The 18,068-nt window shown below is 43.9% G+C and overlaps 1 protein-coding gene across 10 annotated transcripts in view; it reads right to left on the reverse strand.

Moving 5' to 3' along the window:
* The window catches only part of PIEZO2 (piezo type mechanosensitive ion channel component 2), a 468,071-nt gene that overhangs the window by 88,499 nt on the left and 361,504 nt on the right, over positions 1 to 18,068 (reverse strand). For 8 of the 10 annotated variants that reach the window (XM_053902383.1, XM_053902382.1, XM_053902379.1 and 5 more), the window contains 6 exons: positions 14,803 to 14,835; positions 14,243 to 14,436; positions 12,054 to 12,214; positions 2,518 to 2,694; positions 2,133 to 2,258; positions 555 to 755 (listed from right to left, as the gene is read on the reverse strand). In XM_053902383.1, coding sequence (XP_053758358.1) covers positions 555 to 755; positions 2,133 to 2,258; positions 2,518 to 2,694; positions 12,054 to 12,214; positions 14,243 to 14,436; positions 14,803 to 14,835 — 892 coding nt within the window. The remainder of the gene's footprint in view (positions 1 to 554; positions 756 to 2,132; positions 2,259 to 2,517; positions 2,695 to 12,053; positions 12,215 to 14,242; positions 14,437 to 14,802; positions 14,836 to 18,068) is intronic. The other 2 variants (XM_053902380.1, XM_053902386.1) reach the window with 1 other exon arrangement.

Below are 18,068 nucleotides of genomic sequence, written 5' to 3' on the forward strand. Positions count from 1 at the left end.
CAAGTCTTGCCTCTTGGGGTGTCTTTCAGCATGAAGACTGAAATAGCATATAAATTACTGCCAAGGGAAAGACTGACTACATCACTGTTAACAAGAGCCGCTTCACACTGTGAAGAGAATACAGCTATGATCTCTTCATGTTCCAAATGTGCTCCGTTAAGAGACAGGCACCTACTGCAACCCTTTCAGGTCAAAGCAGTTCATTTTGGCTCAAGTTAAACTTTCAGAAAGAATGCGCAGAACACAAAGAAGATTTGTAACACATTAAAGAAACCAGTTAAAATGACAAAGTGGTATTCATGCATCTGTAAGGCTACAGAGATCCAGAGGGGCCAAGTTCATGGCTCCAGAGTATGGAGCACTGGCCTTGGTCTTAGAAAACTTTCAGCCAGGCCAGGTTAACCCTTTAGGAGAATCTCTTTCTGCTGATCTGAAGAAGACAGTCATCACAGCATGGAGGTGTACAAGTAAGCTCCAGTGGCCAACTGACCAAAAACAGCGATTGGGACTTTCACAGAAAACAGAAAAAAATATATGTCAGCAAAGAAACTCACCTCCAGACCAAACTTGTAGAAGAAGTAATTTATGAAATATTTGGCACAATTAATAAGTCCATCATCTAGATGGAGTCTTGTAATGTCATGAAAGATGGTTTTAGACACAGGGGCCATGAGGTTGTTTCGACCTCGATAGTATTCCTGATGGCGGTAAATTGTAACCTCAAAGGCCAGAATGGCCAGCATCAGCAGATTATTCTACAAAGCAAGAAAACACAATTGTGCGAAGCCAAACGCTTGAGCTGGGTAATTTTAAACAATCCCCACAATATATTATTTCTTTTCCCATTCGTGGTGTCTAGAAGAACAATGCTTTATAAAATCCCCCCTCTATAAAAGCCTTGGGTTCAATGTTCATTTTCCCTATGGTACGGTAATGAGGTGGAGTTATGTGCATTCTGCCAATCAGGGTGATTCCCGTGATACTAGGATCTAGACACTCTAGACAGAAGGCTGGTGATGCTCATACCTGTTTCTGGAAAAGTACACTACCCATAGGAAGATGCAGTGAGCGGTTGCCTGGGGAGGGTGGTCCACCTCGTTTGCAAGTAAAGGTGCAAAACAGTACAGGGCCATCTGGGAAACACACTAAAGCTGGAGCAGAAATCTTTTAACACCTCGGAAATCTGGCTAGAGAGAGCTGCACGCTGACAAGCATGCTCCTTATGACAAAGTAATCATAATCCTACTGAAAGTCGTTAACATTTATGGAACCTTATGTGGCCAGACACTGTTCTGATTGCTCTTTTCAAATACCAGCTCCTTTTACCCTTATAATAGGTCTTGATGGTGGAGAGCATTTGTATTGCTGCACATGATGTCTGTCATATGAGAAGAGAAAGCTACACACAAAAACGGGATGCCTTGTACATTTAAAGATTCCAGGCATTGAGTATAAATGCTTTTTTTTTTAAAAGTGTTTCTGCCAGTGTGTTAGGAAGACTGCTCAGATCATCCAATCAAACTAAAATAGGAACAGTCTAAAGTATATACTGCTTTCATTCTGTTTGTTAGGACTGGTTGCAAGTTTCTTTTCAAAGATATGTTGTTTAAAATTGTATTCCCTTTAAATATAATACATGTCTTTCATTAAACATTATAGAGACATAGAATTCAGACAGCAAAAATTACTCATAAATCTACAGCTGCTTCTCAAAAATAACCACTATATACAATTTGGTATATTTTACTCAATGTTTTTCTTTGCATCTAGAAGAGATCATATGATGCATATGGTGTATTGAAATTTGCTTTTTTTTTTTTTAAAAAAGTTAATATATTTTGGATATCGTTCAACATCTCACAGTATCAGTCTACAATCTTTTAGCGGTTACATCATATTCCAGTGAATATTACATTTGTTATACTTTATTCAATCAATTTCAAACTACTTGATCAATTTGTTTGGTACAATGCAACACTGATGGTCATGTTTAGTCATTTGTTTTAAAGGTGACCCCAAATGTCACATAAAAAGGTTAGCTTCCTCTCAAATGTGATATCAGAGGTCTCAAGGCAGAGGATCTCAGGCATTAACTGTGCAGAGGCACAAGCGAAGCACGACGGAGGCCTTACCCTCAGGTAGACGAGCAGAGGGGAAGATTTCCTCAGGCCGACCCATTCTGTTGGGTCAATAGGAGTGCTGTAGAGTTGAGACTTGTTCAACTGGTGGATGGGTATATTCGTTTGGTTTTCATTTGGCTGAAAAGAAGAGAACATGGGGTTAAAAATTTCTCCTTCAGCTTCCAGCAAAGGGACCTGGTGGGGGCAGGGAGGGAAAGATCCACTTCAGGGGGAAGATCTTACTTAGCATGAGAAGAGAAGAAGGGTCAGAACATATCCAACATGGCTGAGGTGACTGAAAAGCCAGGCAGAATGTGCCTGGGGGTATGGGTTTCCCAATAACCGCCTAGCTTCCCTAAGCCCCAGTCAAGAAGATTCCCCTCTCTTTGAGGCTCACCAAGGAACAGTTAACAGAAAAGTTCTCAGGCTTAATGGTTTGCAGCTGGTACAACATTTTGCAGACGATGATCACACACGTCCAGACGGTGCAGACACTTGAAGCCAGACGGCGTAGCTTGGCGTATGGCAGAGCAAAAGCCCAAGAAATCAAAAATACAGAGTTGAACAGTGACACCTGAAAACATAAAAATCAGAAATGGGGACAAAAATACATAATAGGGCATAACATCCACACAATGTGGCAACTCGACTTATTCAGTTCTGCAGAGTTTGATGGAGTTCCCAGCACACACAGGGCATTGCCCTATGTGTGTATGTGTGGAGATATCTCATATGGCAGAAAGATACATAACCAGGATATGTTAATACAGTGTAGTATTGGGTCAACTACAGATGGGAACAGGCTTCTATGAGAATACCCAGAGGGGGTCCTTGGCCAATGTGGAACTTCCAGAACATTTCCCGGAAGAGATACTGCCTGAGCGAAGCCTTGAAAGATGCATAAAGCCAGCCAGGCCAAGAAAGATGAGAAGCATATTCCAGGTAAAGGATGTAGAAGAAAAGGAAGGAAAGCATGAGGTGGCATAGTAGGGACAGGTGATCACAAACAACTGGAAATTCTGGAATTGAACACAGTGAGCTGCAGCAGCAAATGAGGCTCGAGATGCAGCTGGGTGCTGAACTTTTATGGACCTTTTTTAAACCATGCTCTGGCCTATGAACACCTTGTGCAGAAAATAGAGAGCCAAGGGGCGCCCAGGTGGCTCAGTCGGTTGGGCATCCGACTTCGGCTCAGGTCATGATAGTGCGGTTCGTGACTTCGAGCCCCGCATCTGGCTCTGCGCTGACAGCTCGGAGCCTGGAGCCTGCTTCGGATTCTGTGTCTCCTCCTCTCTCTGCCTCTCCCCTGCCCATGCTCTGTCTCTCTCTGTCTCTCAATAATAAATAAACGTTAAAAAAATTAAAAAAAACAAACAAAAAGAAAATAGAGAGCGAAGACTTCCCAGGGAAAATCTTCAGGAAAGACTTTCATTTGTTGAAATAAGTATGACTGAAGAATGGAGGTACATCACCTTCAATGAGAGGTGAGGAGACCAGCTTACATGTGCTGCCAGGAAAGCATGACCAGAGCCCAAACTAGGGCAGTGGAGCAGAGACGGGGATGAGTCACAGATTTGAGATGGGTTGTAAAACTAGCTGGAGTTGTTGGCTGGTTGGCTTGGAGGTGGTGATGGGTGGGGTAAAGGAGGAGCCATAAGAATGCCTCTCAGGTTTCTGGCTTGGGAGCCAGAGCCTTGAGAAGATGACAGTGCCGCTACTGAGATATGATCTTGTGGGGGGAGGGGGCAGGTGTAAAGAGGGAAGGCAGTGACTGAAGCTTGGGTGTAGACTCCATGTATGTTTATCAATCAGGTGATATGTCCACTCATTTCCAACTGTTCTCCATAGCCAATGGTTTGTTGAACAATATGGAAGCACAGCCATCTTACTCATCCATGGAAAACACTCATGTGATTAAAATAATGATTAAAATAATATCTTAATAATGGGGCGCCTGGGTGGCTCTGTCGGTTGAGCGTCCGACTTCGGTTCAGGTCATGATCTCACACTCCGTGAGTTCGAGCCCCGCATCGGGCTGTGTGCTGACAGCTCAGAGCCTGGAGCCCGCTTCAGATTCTGTGTTTCCCCTTCTCTCTGCCCCTCCCCTGCTCACGCTCGGCCTCTCTCTGTCTCAAAAATAAATAAAAACGTTAAAGAAAAATTAAAAAAAAATAATATCTTAATATTGTTAAAGTAATGTCCTAAGAACATTCAATATTATCGGCATGAATTAATTAACATTAGCAGCATGTGCTCAGTTGATAAAATTCAACAGGTACAAAGGGCTAAGCACACTATGGGCTATCAAAAACATGGATGCCTGTTTGGTCTATAAAACTAAAGAACAGGAAGTGTGGAGATTCCAGGACAGTATTTAATTCTGTAATTTGTTAGCTACTACTTTTCTACTTAATTATTTGTCACTGTCCAAGGCAAGGGACCTCTCTGGGAACTAAGGGCTGAAATATTAGGGTAGTAAGAACTGCCTTACAGAATTAATTGAGGAGGAAAGAAATATTGCCCTGTGAACTATACAACACTCACAAACACAACAAATGTTACATTTTAACAAAATACTTTGATGGCTAAGTGACTCATCCTCAGTCATCGGCAAGTGTCATGTTAACTGGGATATTAAAAAACATCCTTTCCTCCTCAATTAATTCTGTAAGCCTAGTAAAGCTACTATGACATTAAGGCTCTTCATTATTCCTTTTATTATGTATTTAAGGCACTGGGTATAAAAACAGCACAATGAATTTACATACAACTCTTCATCTTTTGAGTGTTAGAGAAAGAGAAGAAAAGATCTATTTTATTAAGTCTTAATTAGGTTCAAAGTATCATATCCTGTGTGGATCCCCGGCCTCAAGAAACATATGAGGCAGCGCAGAATAGAACTGCATAAAGGGCTCATGACAATATGGTGGAGGGGATATCTGTCTGGGCTGATGCTGGCTGTACAGGAGCACAGGGCTGAATGGCTAGTCAGGGATTAGGGAAGATTGCTCAAGGGCATTCAATCTAAACTGAGGCCAGAGGTACAAATAGGAGTTAGCCAGGCAGAGGAACTGTAGGGATGGGGCCTTCTGGAGAGAGCGAGCATGGAGTGGATGTCCTTGGTGCAGCAAGAAGCTCACTAGGAGAGGACTGTGATCAGGGTCCCTGTAGAAGGCTTTGGGATCCACCTAGGTAGGCTAGGGTGTTTGGGAAAGAAAATGGCGAAGCGCTCTAGGGCCAGATCATGGGGGTCCTATATCTCATGTTTGTGAGGACAGGAGAGCTGGTGAAGGTTTTTGAGTTGAGGATTAACAGGATCATATTTATACACTGGTAAGAGGTTCTGGCTGCATGATGGAATACATACTGGCAGGAGAAGAGATTGGAACAGGGTTGGACATCTGGTAGAGTAATCTAATAGGGAACTGCTGTGGAGGTAGGGAACTCAGTTTGAGACATATTTAGTTGAAGGTGCTTTGGGGACATTCAGGGATAAGGTCATGTTCAGCTGTCACTTGGAGAAACGGGCCTGGAATTCAAAGAATGGACGGGATGAAGGCACAGATTTATAATTCTTGCACGTAGATAGCAAGTGAACCACAGGAGCTCATGAGACCACCCACAGGGGGTCTCGAATCAGAAAAGGGGGGTGCGGATGAAACCTAGGGAAGAGAGGAGTTGGTGGGAGGAGAAGGAGGCCACGAATGAGGCAGAAGGGAGGCCACAGAAGTGTGCTGTTTTGGAAGATGACAAAAGCGCTTCAAGGACAAGGAAATGATTGTCAATATCCAATGTCATAGAGAATCAGGAAAATGAGGACTGAACAGCATCAGCATCTGTGAGGTGGGAGAACAGGGACTTGGAGAAGGACCATACTTTGTTCAATACAATCATGGTTGACAACGGTTTCATCCTTTCCCTGGTGGTAGGAATCTCGTGAAATGTCCTTTAAAAAGCAAAAAACAAAGACAAATACCTGGAACCCAACCAATATCTGATGAACCAGAATTTGTAGGGAAAGAGCTGGGTCATCCATGTACCTAACAAGTATCCAGGTGATTCTTATTATCAAGTAACTTGGGAAAGTAATTTTATGCCTCAAGCCTTCCTCACAAAACATTTTTCCACAAATTGCCATTTTCTCTGAATATAAACTTGTAAGGCTTGAGGCCACTGCCTTGAAAGAGGGGTCCCTGAAAACCGTGGTTCCCCAGCTGTGTGTTGGCCCAGCTGGCCTCCTCCCTCAGAGCACCTGCAGCTTCGGTGATCACTTTCACAGTGACACACCCCCGCATGACACCCTTCCCTCGCACTCACAGCCTCCTGGGGGCCCCTCTAATCTGGCCATTAATGTGACTTTGGCTTCATTTGCCAGCCATGACCATCAGACTGCGAGAGAGACAAGAGATGTGTCTTTCATACTTTTGTGCCAACGTCTAGCACAGTATAAGCATTCAGCTTATTGTAATTTAATTTAAGTACATAACAAAGGCTAAATGAATGGTGAGTGAGAGTGAGAATCATAATGAAACATCAACTGACATCTGGGGACAATCTCAAGCTTTCAAGGTTTTATTTATTTCCTTCAGTCAGTAAACATTTATTGAGCTTCCACAATTGGCCAGCCTCCGGAGGAGCTGGTCAGGGTACTAAAATAAGGTGTGGCCCCTTCCTCAAAGAATAACCTGATCTCTCAGAGCTTTCTAGGAATGTAGTTGCACATACAAAAAGAAGACAATGTTATATATATTTAAAATCTAGGTCCTTCCTATGTGGTGTTGCTCTGGTAAGAGGAGGTGATGCAAAAGAAAGGCCTCTGTTGGGGCGCCTGGGTGGCTCAGTCAGTTAAGCGTCCAACTCTTGGTTTTGGCTCAGGTCACGATCTCCCCGTTCATGATTTCTAGTCCCGCGTCCCCGTGTCCGGCTGTGTACTGACAGCATAGAGCCTGCTTGGGATTCTCTCTCTCCTCTTGCTTTGCCCTTCTCCCTGCTCACTCTCTCTGTCTCTGTCTCTCAAAATAAATAAGTAAACTTAAAAAAATAAAATAAAAGAAAGGCCTCTGCAACAAATTCTTTCTCATGGCCTCTTCTTCCTCAGATGCCCATGATGATAACCTTGGAAAGGTTCAATGTTTGATTCCAAAATGACCTGAGAAATGACCCCGAAAGTTTGTGAAAACAAGTGGCCTTGCTGATAAGGATGAAGACTTCACTGGGGTTGTTGACTTTGTTCTCATTTTGCCATTTACTGATCAGCAATGTTTGAGAAAGAGTATCTTTTGCGCTAATCAAAATCAATAAGCTACAAATGGAAAATATATGTAGCAAATGTCATTGCTGATGGGCTTCTTTGGCTGAGGATAAGCCAAGCCTTCAAAGCAGAAGAGGCCCCTGCAGGTATAAATCGGCACCTCAGAGGTGCACAACGTTGGGGGGTTGCTGTTCGCAGGTGAACACTGCCCCCGGAACTGTGCAACATGGTTCCCCTCCTGCCCATTCCCCCACCATGAGAATCCCCATACACTTGCCTCTGTTATAATCAGATAAGATTTAGACACATCATAGCCTGGATTGGCACGCAGCTCCTTACAAGAGTCAATGGTTGTCCTTCTTCCCCAACTGTACTCAGTATAGAAAGACTTCAGTCAAAGCCACATGAGGCACCAAGTTAGAATGGATGGAAGTAAAAGATTCCAAAATGAAGTATTAGCCAGCCATGTAGACATTTCAAATCAAAACCGTTGATGGAAAACCGTTTAGAGGTCTTTAAGGCACTCTGAGAGGGTACAGATGGGTCAAGATGGTGAAGGTGACAGGACAGAGTGTGAAGAAATTTCTTTGTATGAGATGCTTCTGTCAGTCCCCCCTTACGAGGTGATGGGGTGGGAAGGAAGGGACGCTACATTCTTCACCCAAACCCCAAGCGAGCAAGGAGCTCCAAGCAGCACCACGCAGAGACGCTGATGTGTGTACTCTGCGGTCTGGACACTGATGTCCAACTTCAGCCAGGAAATCCGGCTGCCAGGGATTTGGTGAGTAGGCACAGGAGTTGCCTCATGGGGACCCACATACACTAGCAGTGTGAGTGCTGCCTTTGGACCTGAATCGTGAGAGAGAGAGAGAAAGAGAGAGTGCCCAGAGCTATTCTAAGTCCCGCTCGGGGACACTGGCCGCACGGGTGACGAGACTCCAATGGAAAGTGTCCGGAAGGAGAGGATGCTGGGAAACCAGGAGGTAGAAGAGCCCCATGAGAGAAAGAGAAGATTTGATCCCCTCCAGCTCAGTGTGAGGCCGTCCTACGATAGCACACCACCATTCCTGCCTGACGCTGTGGTTCAGCCCGGGGGGTCACGTAACGGAAGTTAGTTCACTGGAAGTGGGGGTAAGGAGGAAGGCAGTGAGGGGAGGTATGTGTGAGAAAGAAAGAAGCCACTAGAAAAGGATTTGCTTCTACCTGGAAAGAGATCAGAGTTCAGGTGTTGGCAAGGATGTGGAGAAAGGGGAACCCTCTTGCACTGTTGGTGGGAATGCAAACTGGTGCAGCCATTGTGGACAATGGTATGGAAATTCCTCAAGAAGTTGAAAAGATAACTACTCTAGGAGCCAGCAATTGCACTACTAGGTATTTACCCAAAGAATACAAAAACACTAATTCAAAGGGATACATGGGCCACGGTGTTTATAACAGCATTATCTACAATAGCTTAATTACAGAAACAGGCCAAGTATCTATCCAATGACTGATGAATGGATACATATGTATATATGTACACACACACACACACACACACACACACACACACACACAATGGAATATTACTCAGCCATAAAAAAGTGAAATCTTGCTATTTGCAGTGACGTGGATGGAGCTGGAGAGTATTCTGCTAAGTGAAATAAGTCAGAGAAAGATGACTGCCATATGATTTTACCCATGTGTGGAGTTTAAGAAAACAAATGAGTAAAGGGGGAAAAAGGAGAAAGAGAGGCAAACCAAGAAACACACTCTTAACTATGGAGAACAGACTGATGGTTACCACAGGGGATGGGGTAGGGGGGAGGTGGATGAAATAAGGGATGGGGATTAAGGATTGCACTTGTTGTGAAAAGCACCGGGTGTTGTCTGGAATGGTTGAATCACTATATTGCACATACATCGTATGCTAACTAGCTGGAATTGAAACAGAAGCTTTAAAAAAATAAAAAATAGGAACACTCCATCTTCATGCAAAAAAAAAAAAAAAGAGAGAGAGAGAGATGAGAGTTTGCTTCTTTTCTGTGGCTGGACAAGTCTAATTAATGAAGTGAGATTCTGTTTGCTACCTGAGGTAACTATAGTACTTTGTGTTCCCTAGGAATGATCAGATAGCATTTAGCATTCAGGGGCATGGAGAAAACTTTCTCTGTACAATACATTTTAAAGGGACAGCAGAGGTCCAAAACAAAGTGTGTTTTATGATTCCACCCCACATGTTCTGATCCTTGATATTCCAGTGACCTCAATACTCATCAGCAGTGAAGGGAGCCAAGAGACCAAAGTCAGCGTGCAGACAGGGTAGACCTCGTGACATCCAAGGCTCACGCAGGAACTCACCCTTTGGGGCCGGCAACCCCTCATGCGGGTGGGATGACAGCAGGTGAAGCTGGGCTGATATACTTGGGGGCTAACCATCTCACAACAAGGGGTCTCTGGCAGATGCTAGTAGGAGTGGGGGCAGAATTTCTCTGATCCAGGAGCCTCTGATGTGTTTTATTTTTTATTTTATTTTTTTAAAATGTTTATTTACCTTTGAGATAGAGAGACAGAGACACAGAGTGTGAGTGGGGGAGGGGCAGAGAGAGAGGGAGGCACAGGATCCGAAGCAGGCTCCAGGCTCTGAGCTGACAGCACAGAGCCCGACGTCAGCCTCCAACTCATGGACTGCAGGATCATGACCCGAGCCGAAGTCGGACACTTAACTGACTGAACCACCCAGGTGCCCCGATGTGTTTTAAACTTACAGGTGAAAGAGGTGGAATTAGGAAGGACAATCCTGGAAGTGTGCACAATGTATGGATCCTAGAGAAGGAAATGGTCATGTGCTATCAAAGGCCATTTTCCTAATGGTGTAACAGGGTGAACAGATCATGTTGCTTTATCTACTTGATAGTCTATTAACAGGGAATTCTTGGGATTCATTAAGATGGTTTTAACAAACACATGTGGGATTTGTAAGAACGTGGTATCATTTAACTCTTTTATTTCTCTGTCTGAACTCTGTAGGACGGATTTCAGAGAGTGGATTTTCTGTGCCCTAATTTCTTTCATTTAACGCCCAGGCCCATCATAATATTGTCTTCTGTGCAACAACTTCTCATGCCATCAGAAGACATCTGTGCATCAGATTTGGTTAATTCAGAAACAGCCTTTGTGGATTTTAGGCAAATGCCTTCTCTTGCCCTTCTTCATTGCTCTCTATTTTTTTAAGTTTATTTTTACTTATTTGGAGAGAGAACTAGACGGCGAGGGGGGCAGGGGGAGACAGAGAGGGAGACAGGATCCCAAGCAGGCTCTGTGCTGTCAGCACAGAGCCCGATGCGGGGCTCGAACTCCCAAACTGTGAGATCATGACCTGAGCTACAATCAAGAGTCAGATGCTCTCGAACCACCCAGGCGTCCCTTCATTGCTGTTTTAATACTCTGACCCTCAAATTCTGTCTGACTTGGCAGATTTACTTCTGCAGTTAAAATGCTGAAACTTCTTTTTCCTCAGTGAACACGCATATTAGGCTAGATTTTAGTTCTAATTAATGTGGAGACTGTTAGTTAACAGTGGGGTATATGTCACTCTCTTCTATACATCTCTCACAGGGAGAGCAGTTTATGTTTTTGTTCCCATCTGGCAGTGATCACAGATCCATTCCAGATGGTTTGTATAAAATGGAGAAAGGTCTAGTTTAGACTGGGGAGCTCAAATAAGGTGCATCCCTAGTGACCTTCTCGTGAATATTTCAGGTAGTATGATGTTATTATTTAACTTTTAAAAAAATTAGAGGCAGTAGTTCCCTGACTTAATTTTCATAGGGCAAAGACTCTTTTGAATTGTCACTCAAAACTAGTCCAGGCAGATCAGAAACATGCAGAAATTCTCTGCTGAACAAACTGAAAGAGAGCTAACCTCTCCACCGTATGCATCATAGATTTGTTGGCGGAATGATGCCTCTCCCCTTTCCAAATGAGAAAACAGAACTGCAGTCCAATGTTGAAACACTGTGTCTTGTCACAAAACACCCAATAATCAACAAGGTGAACTCTACCACGCTTTTTATTACATTTGGGAAGCTGAGGGGTTCCTGGGCGGCTCAGTCGGTTAAGCGTCCGACTTCGGCTCAGGTCATGATCTCATGGTTCATGAGCGTGAGCCCTGTGTCGGGCTCTGTGCTGACGGCTCAGAGCCTGGGAGCCTGCTTCGGATTCTGTGTCTCCCTCTCCCTGCCCCTCCCCTGCTCATGCTCTCTTTCTCTCTCAAGGAATAAACATGAAAAAAATTTTAAAAAAAAAGTTGGGAAGCCGAATTTGCCCCTTGGTAAACTGGAATCTTCTTGCTTTCCTCACACACAGTTTATGGAGCCAGATTTCCGCAGGTTCTGCAGAACAGTAGCCTGCTCTCACACACTTCCACCAAAGACTACATGAAAATAAGTAACCTTTCTGACATGAACAAGCCAATCAGGAATTCAGCCAGGAGCCTCTTTCTGCCCTGCTATCTTTCCCACCTCTCAGGGCAACTGCCCTTTGATTTTTCCATATGTCAAAGGGTATGCGCCCTCTTAGAGCCTTGGTGTTCTAAGGTAGTGGGAATTACGCTTAAAACAAAATGGTGGACAGTTGGAAACGGGAAATGTTGACCCACTGGGGTTCTGCTTGGCCTGAAGATACAACAAACATTCACTTGCCTCTTTCACAGAGACCCAGATGATGTACGATGAAACAATTTTGATGATGTGCAACTCCAAAATCCACCACATGAACACCTGCAGTTTGTGAAAATACTCCAGGAATTTTAAGAAGAGCACAGTGAGGCGGTCAATCACCAGATGCCATTTGTTTCTTAAATCTGCAAAATAGTTAAATTCACCCAAGAGCATAAAAAAATGTGGGTGGCTTTTTTGTTTGCATTATTATTTAAAGCATATCTTATGCAGACTGGAACGAGAAACTGCAAAATAACAGTAGTGGATGAATTCTAAGGATATCAAAATCTGGAGGAAGGGCGGTCTAAGAATCCCACATCACGATGATGTAGACACCATACGCTGAGACTCGGAGGGACGAGGATTTTTATCCACCTGTTAATTAAGTTAGTGTGAAGAGGAATTTTGACCTTATTTACTTCTAAGGCTGAGAGATAAAATTCCCTAGTTTCTTGGGAATATTCAGTAACCGAGCTCCCTCTAAATGACATCTTCCTTGCCAAAACCAGGCTTCCATAAGTTCCAGTCTCGTCCACCCCCACCTCCCCCCAACCCGGGGCTTAAAGAGGGTCTGGCTGAAGCTCACCAGTGGCCCTGGGGGATCGAGCCTCCTCAAAATTGGGAATGAACACCAAGGGTCCGAATGACCTGGTCCCAGTTCATGAAATGTGGTCAGATGAATTCTAATCAAAATTTTTAAGCAAATTAGTCATTTCCCTCTTTCCACCTTGTGCCAGGTAGTAATATTTTGCAGACTGGGGTCATGTTTTTGTCTAGAAGGGCTGTCTTGGTTCATCTAAATGGAGGTCAGGACAGAAGCATTTTGTCGTATCAGCACGTCACCACACGTGTAGACAAAAGCTCACGAGCCCAGGCAGATAAAGACCTGAGCGTGTCTAAGTAGCTTCTTCATGTGGCTGGGGTGGTTGTAACAGTTCTTGTACTTGGTCCGAAAAGTTTAAGTGAAGTTTCAGTCGTCGTCGTGAAAAATGGCTATTTACAAAGTGACTCAGATAAGAGTCGATACAAAGATTTCAGTCATAACTGAGCATACTTTAGAGGTGTGGACGGCAGGTGTGTGGGGGGATGCCAGAAAAATGAAATCCAATCTTTAGTGAGATCCTATTAGTAACGCTCAAAACCTTCATGAAGTAGGACAGCAAATCTTAGTCCTGGGTCCTTGGTCCCACCGAGCTCGGTGCTCCTTCACCCCGAGGAACAGCCAGTGCTTAGATATGGAAAGGGCAGTTCTGGGCATCTCTCGGGGTCTTCTGAGATGAGGGAGTAAAGGGACCAGGTTTTGGGGAGTGTGCCTTTGGGAGGGATCTTCTGCCTTGTGCTTTTTCATTTTCTAAGCCCGTAAAGCACAGAACACCAGCAAAGTCAAGTGCAGCACATCACCGTCATGCCCCAGGCCACCACCCCAAAGGCTATGCAATCTTTCCTCCCATAGTGTCTGGGAGCTGCTAAACAGAGTAAAGCGCCTCGTGTTCTCTGTTCGCTGTCAGATAAGGCGTCCTGATCACCACGGCGGTCCAGATCTCCATCATGCCCTATTAAACATTATTTCAAGTCTACGAAGAGAAACAGGAAAAAAGAGCCTAAAGAAGAAGGAGGGAGAAAACCTAAAATAACAACAACAAGAAAAACACCTCTAGGAGTTGGCTTCAAATGATAATCATCCTGTTGCTTATGTGCTCCACTGGTTCCCAGGTCCTGAAACATTAGGGCCGAATTACAAATATGTTCTCAATGACCAGTTCCCTGAAGAAGTCCCAGCCTGGCTTTTTTGAAAATGCATTTGAAAAGGCCCTGTCTAGAACTTTCTGAAATTCTACACAGCTGCCTGCCTCTGCTGCCGGTAGGAAATGTCCTGCCCAGGTTTTCTACTGAATAGAGGTTAGAGCCACACCCCTCTGGTTCTGGCCAGGATCACCTCTGGCAGATCAGTAGTTGATAACCAGTCATCTGCTCTCTTCTTCTAAATCAGAACCACACAGAAATGATGGGAGCAACTAGAACTGGAATGTTGTAACAATTGCAAAAAAGACCCCACCCCAATTTTTATTTCAGACTGTTTCAAATATATATCCATCGGGCACATGTCAGTTTCATTCACTGAGTCAGTCAGCCAGGATTTTCTGAGCAGCTACTGGTAGTGGGTGGGTTACCTGATGTCTCTTCCTCCTCCTCGTCCTCCCCTTCCTCCTCTTCTTCGCTGTCTTTCCCAAGCTCAGCCTTTTCAGGGCATCCCTCTGGTTTGTCCTCCCCGGACTCAGCCAGCTTCTTCAAGTCCGGCTTCTCCAGGCTGGCGGTCAGATTCATCATGGCAAGGTCTGGAAGGCTTCCTTCAGGGTGGGCCAGTCTGTTGGCAGAGAGCAGCCGAGTCAGGAGAGGAAAGAACGCCAGGGGAGATTTGAGTGAGGGGCAAGTAAAAGGAGGATAAACAAAAATGAAAATCAGTGCACGTACACAGGCCTTGCAATGTGGGGTGGTTAGCGTCTGGTCGCTTTTTTTTTTTTTTTTAAGCTCTTTCTAAAAACAAACTGTAAACTCAGCTAGGTCTTGTTAGCTTTTCCAATTCAGGTTCTAGTGATTAGTCAGTAATGAGAGCTATCGACACCTAAACTTGACATTTTTCCCGGAGGAGAAAATGGTCAGAGTTTAGGATGTAGAAGCATGAAATGGCATCATGTAGAGCAAGCATTTCATGGCTTCACGGGGGACTTACTCATTTTGGTGGATTGGTAATTTTTTCTTGATGCTGCTCAAAGTAATTGAAATAGAAAGGAAAAAAAAAGGAGATGAGAACAGAAGAATTATAAGGAATGTCAGAGATCACACATCATGCTACATATCATCCACTATCGCATTCCTGTATGCCAGTTGCAGTAAGTCCTAATGCCAAGTGCATTCCAGGATGGCGTCAATAGCGTGCTTGGGCTATGAACCCTAGGCTTGGCGACTTGAGTTGAGAGTGGACAGGACTGCAGGTTATAAAGGGGAGAACGTATAGACTACAGAGGCAAATCATGTCATGCTTTTTTTTGGTAACGTAGCAAACCATCCCACAAGAATCCAGTCACTTCACGCTTTTAATAGGCTTTTTAAAAAACCATTCTTAAATATACGTAATCGTAGTCAACCTTTGCATAGACTCATCTCATTCTGCCATCATCTAAAGCACATGTAGTGGAAGCGAAATGCTTTCAGGAGCAAGAAGTCTGCATCACATCCCAGTCCGTGGGCACGGGTATCAGCTGCAGGACACGCAGTCATAAAGACACGGTGTGTGACAGCCCAAGTGAGGCACCGGGAGGCAGTTTCACTGAGCCCGGACAGCAGCCAGAGCATTACAACTTATTTCATACTGGACAATAATGAGTACGATCTTCCTCCTAAATCGTTAAAGATTGTTATCTTTGGGCTCATCGCCAGTTTGAAGGAATATTTGTGGGCAATAAATTAGATATTAGGAAAAAGTCTACTGGAAATACCAAAAGTCTTCCCCATTTGTAAAAATTCATGTATACCTTTCAGCTTGGGTGTAATGGGATAGACAATTAATAATGTTATTTTATTTGTATAACTGTGGACTCGGAGTATATTATTTAACCTTTCTGGAATTCACTTTATGTTCTATAAAGTGAGAAAGTTTGGCTAGAGAAAAAAATCTAAGCTTACTTGCAACTCATTGGTTTTATATGTGAAACACACCTGCGATGTTGGGTAACTGGTGACGAATCTGCATTGCCCTTAGACTTTCAGAGCGGTTATCGTTCAAAAGTAATTCCTCTTAACAGGGTGTCAAGCAGGTAAACTATAGAAACACTGTTAATCGAATGAATACACAACATCCCGGGGATGGTTCAACATTGGTGGAAGGGCTTACACTGACTTACTACTTTCTTATTTTCCAAAGCTGGGCAATTCACCCTCCTGTCTCTGAGAACGTCTTCCACTCTTGAAACTCTGGTACCATATTTTGTACACCAGCACTGCATGTCACATCTCATGGGACACACGTGCTATTCCTGCTTTGTCAGGACTCTGCGTATGAAATGGTATCCAACGTAAAAGCAACCGGGTGTCACACAACCGTCGATATTTATGTGTTCTCGTCAGCATTGCCAGGTGATGCATCTTATAAGTGAGAAGATACTTCTCATGATGACATTTGGTGGAAGTATGACCGTGTCAGAGTGCATTTCTAACATCTACGTCAACACTGCCATGACTTGATACTGACATGAAATACAACTTGTCAAGAATTAGAGCTAGTTTATGGAATGAAACTTACAGACCTGAGGCTGTTGCTTCTGCCTACGTAACAAAACGTCCTGAGCAACAAGGCCCCCAAAGTGTCGTGGTACGAAAGGCGGGGCAGATTGAGGGGAGATTAGCTAAGGAAGGAATCAAAGAAAAACACTAGAGTAAGCCTGGTGTGAGTATGTCCCAAAGATTGACTTCTCGAAACCCGTTAACAGTTTACAAGAGATCTGGGACTAGATAATGCTGGGGAGAGAAGAGAATCAGATATGAGTGTCTAAACCAAATATCTGCACATTTCTGTCTGACATAATCCTTATGAGGAAACAGGGCACCCGGCTGCCTGCAGGAGCAGACTAACCTCAGGAGCTGGTAAATGGCAAAGGAAAAAGGGGAGACTTCTATCAGGCTGTCATTGACTAGAGTCTAGGAGTCTGTTAACTGAAAAATTGCATGAGAAAATCTACGTGCATAAAATGTGTACGGGCAAAAATGTTTTTAATGCCTGATTGGAGTTTATGACTTTTTTTGCATTTTTTTATTTTTTATTTTTTCATTTATTATTATTTTTTATTTTATTTTTTTAAATATAATTTATTGTCAAATTGGTTTCCATTCAACACTCAGTGCTCAGCCCAACAAGTGCCCAAAGGACAGCTGTGTAAAGCCTTTCATTTTCTCTTCCATTTTTTCATAGCAGTTTTTTTGAAGGCAATACAGAAGAATGTAAAAGCATGTTCATTAGAATCAGAAAGACTTGGATTCAGGCCTCAACTAGAGAACTTACTAGCCAGGTGACTTGGCAAAACTCCCCACCCTGTCTCCTAAATCTCAGTTTGCTGATCTATAAAATGGAGTAACAGCACCTACTTCACAGGATGCCATGCGATTTCTGTTAAGCTCTTAACAGCGTTTAGCACACAGGGAGTATTTTTAAAGTAAGGAACCACCTGCTAACGATAGATTTTCATACACTGCTTTGATAATCTCCATCATGAAGAGGAATTAGAAACATGCCTTTGTAAGGGACACCAGACACTGGGGCAGGTGCTCAACTTGGACCATAACTCTGTCATCAGCACATTCTTGAACATAACTTGTGTATTAAAATGGCCACTTGGAAGAAAAAGAGCAAACGTTTCTTCCTTGGGAGTCTGTCTCCACCCCTCTCAATCTTCTGCACCCTCTGCTGTCTGCCATCCTCTCCCACCACATGGGCTGAGGGGGGGGTCCTGTGGAGGTAGGGCCATCTGCACAATGTGGAGTTCATGGGCAGAACTAGCTCCCGGTCTGCCATCCTGAACAGCTTGACTGATTCTCCAGGAAAGCCTGTGTACCTCAATCTAGATATTTCCACCCCCCGCGCCCCCAGTAAATTTTAAAAAGGGATCCTGGTTTTCCAAAAATTAAATTAGTAACCACGCTCCCTGAAACTTCTGGCAAAGAAACTTCCAATACTGGTATTACTGTATTGATCCTCATGGGCAAATTATCTAATCATCACTTGAAGGAGACTTATAAATAGGGTGATGAACTGGATTCTCAGAGAACCCCCTCTAGCACTTCCTCAAATCCCACCTTTTTGCATGCCTGGCCTCTCCCCACCAAGGAGTTCATTTTCTCTTCTTTGCATTGTCTTTATCTACACCTATAACTTCCGTACCTTGCTTTTATGATTATCCAGGCAGGCTCTGAGCTGTAATCCTCTCACTGACTGGCCATATCTCT

This window comes from Panthera pardus, unplaced genomic scaffold (genome assembly GCF_024362965.1).
Source record: "Panthera pardus isolate Hobbes unplaced genomic scaffold, ASM2436296v1 HiC_scaffold_15, whole genome shotgun sequence".
In the NCBI taxonomy this organism is placed as follows: Eukaryota; Metazoa; Chordata; class Mammalia; order Carnivora; family Felidae; genus Panthera; species Panthera pardus.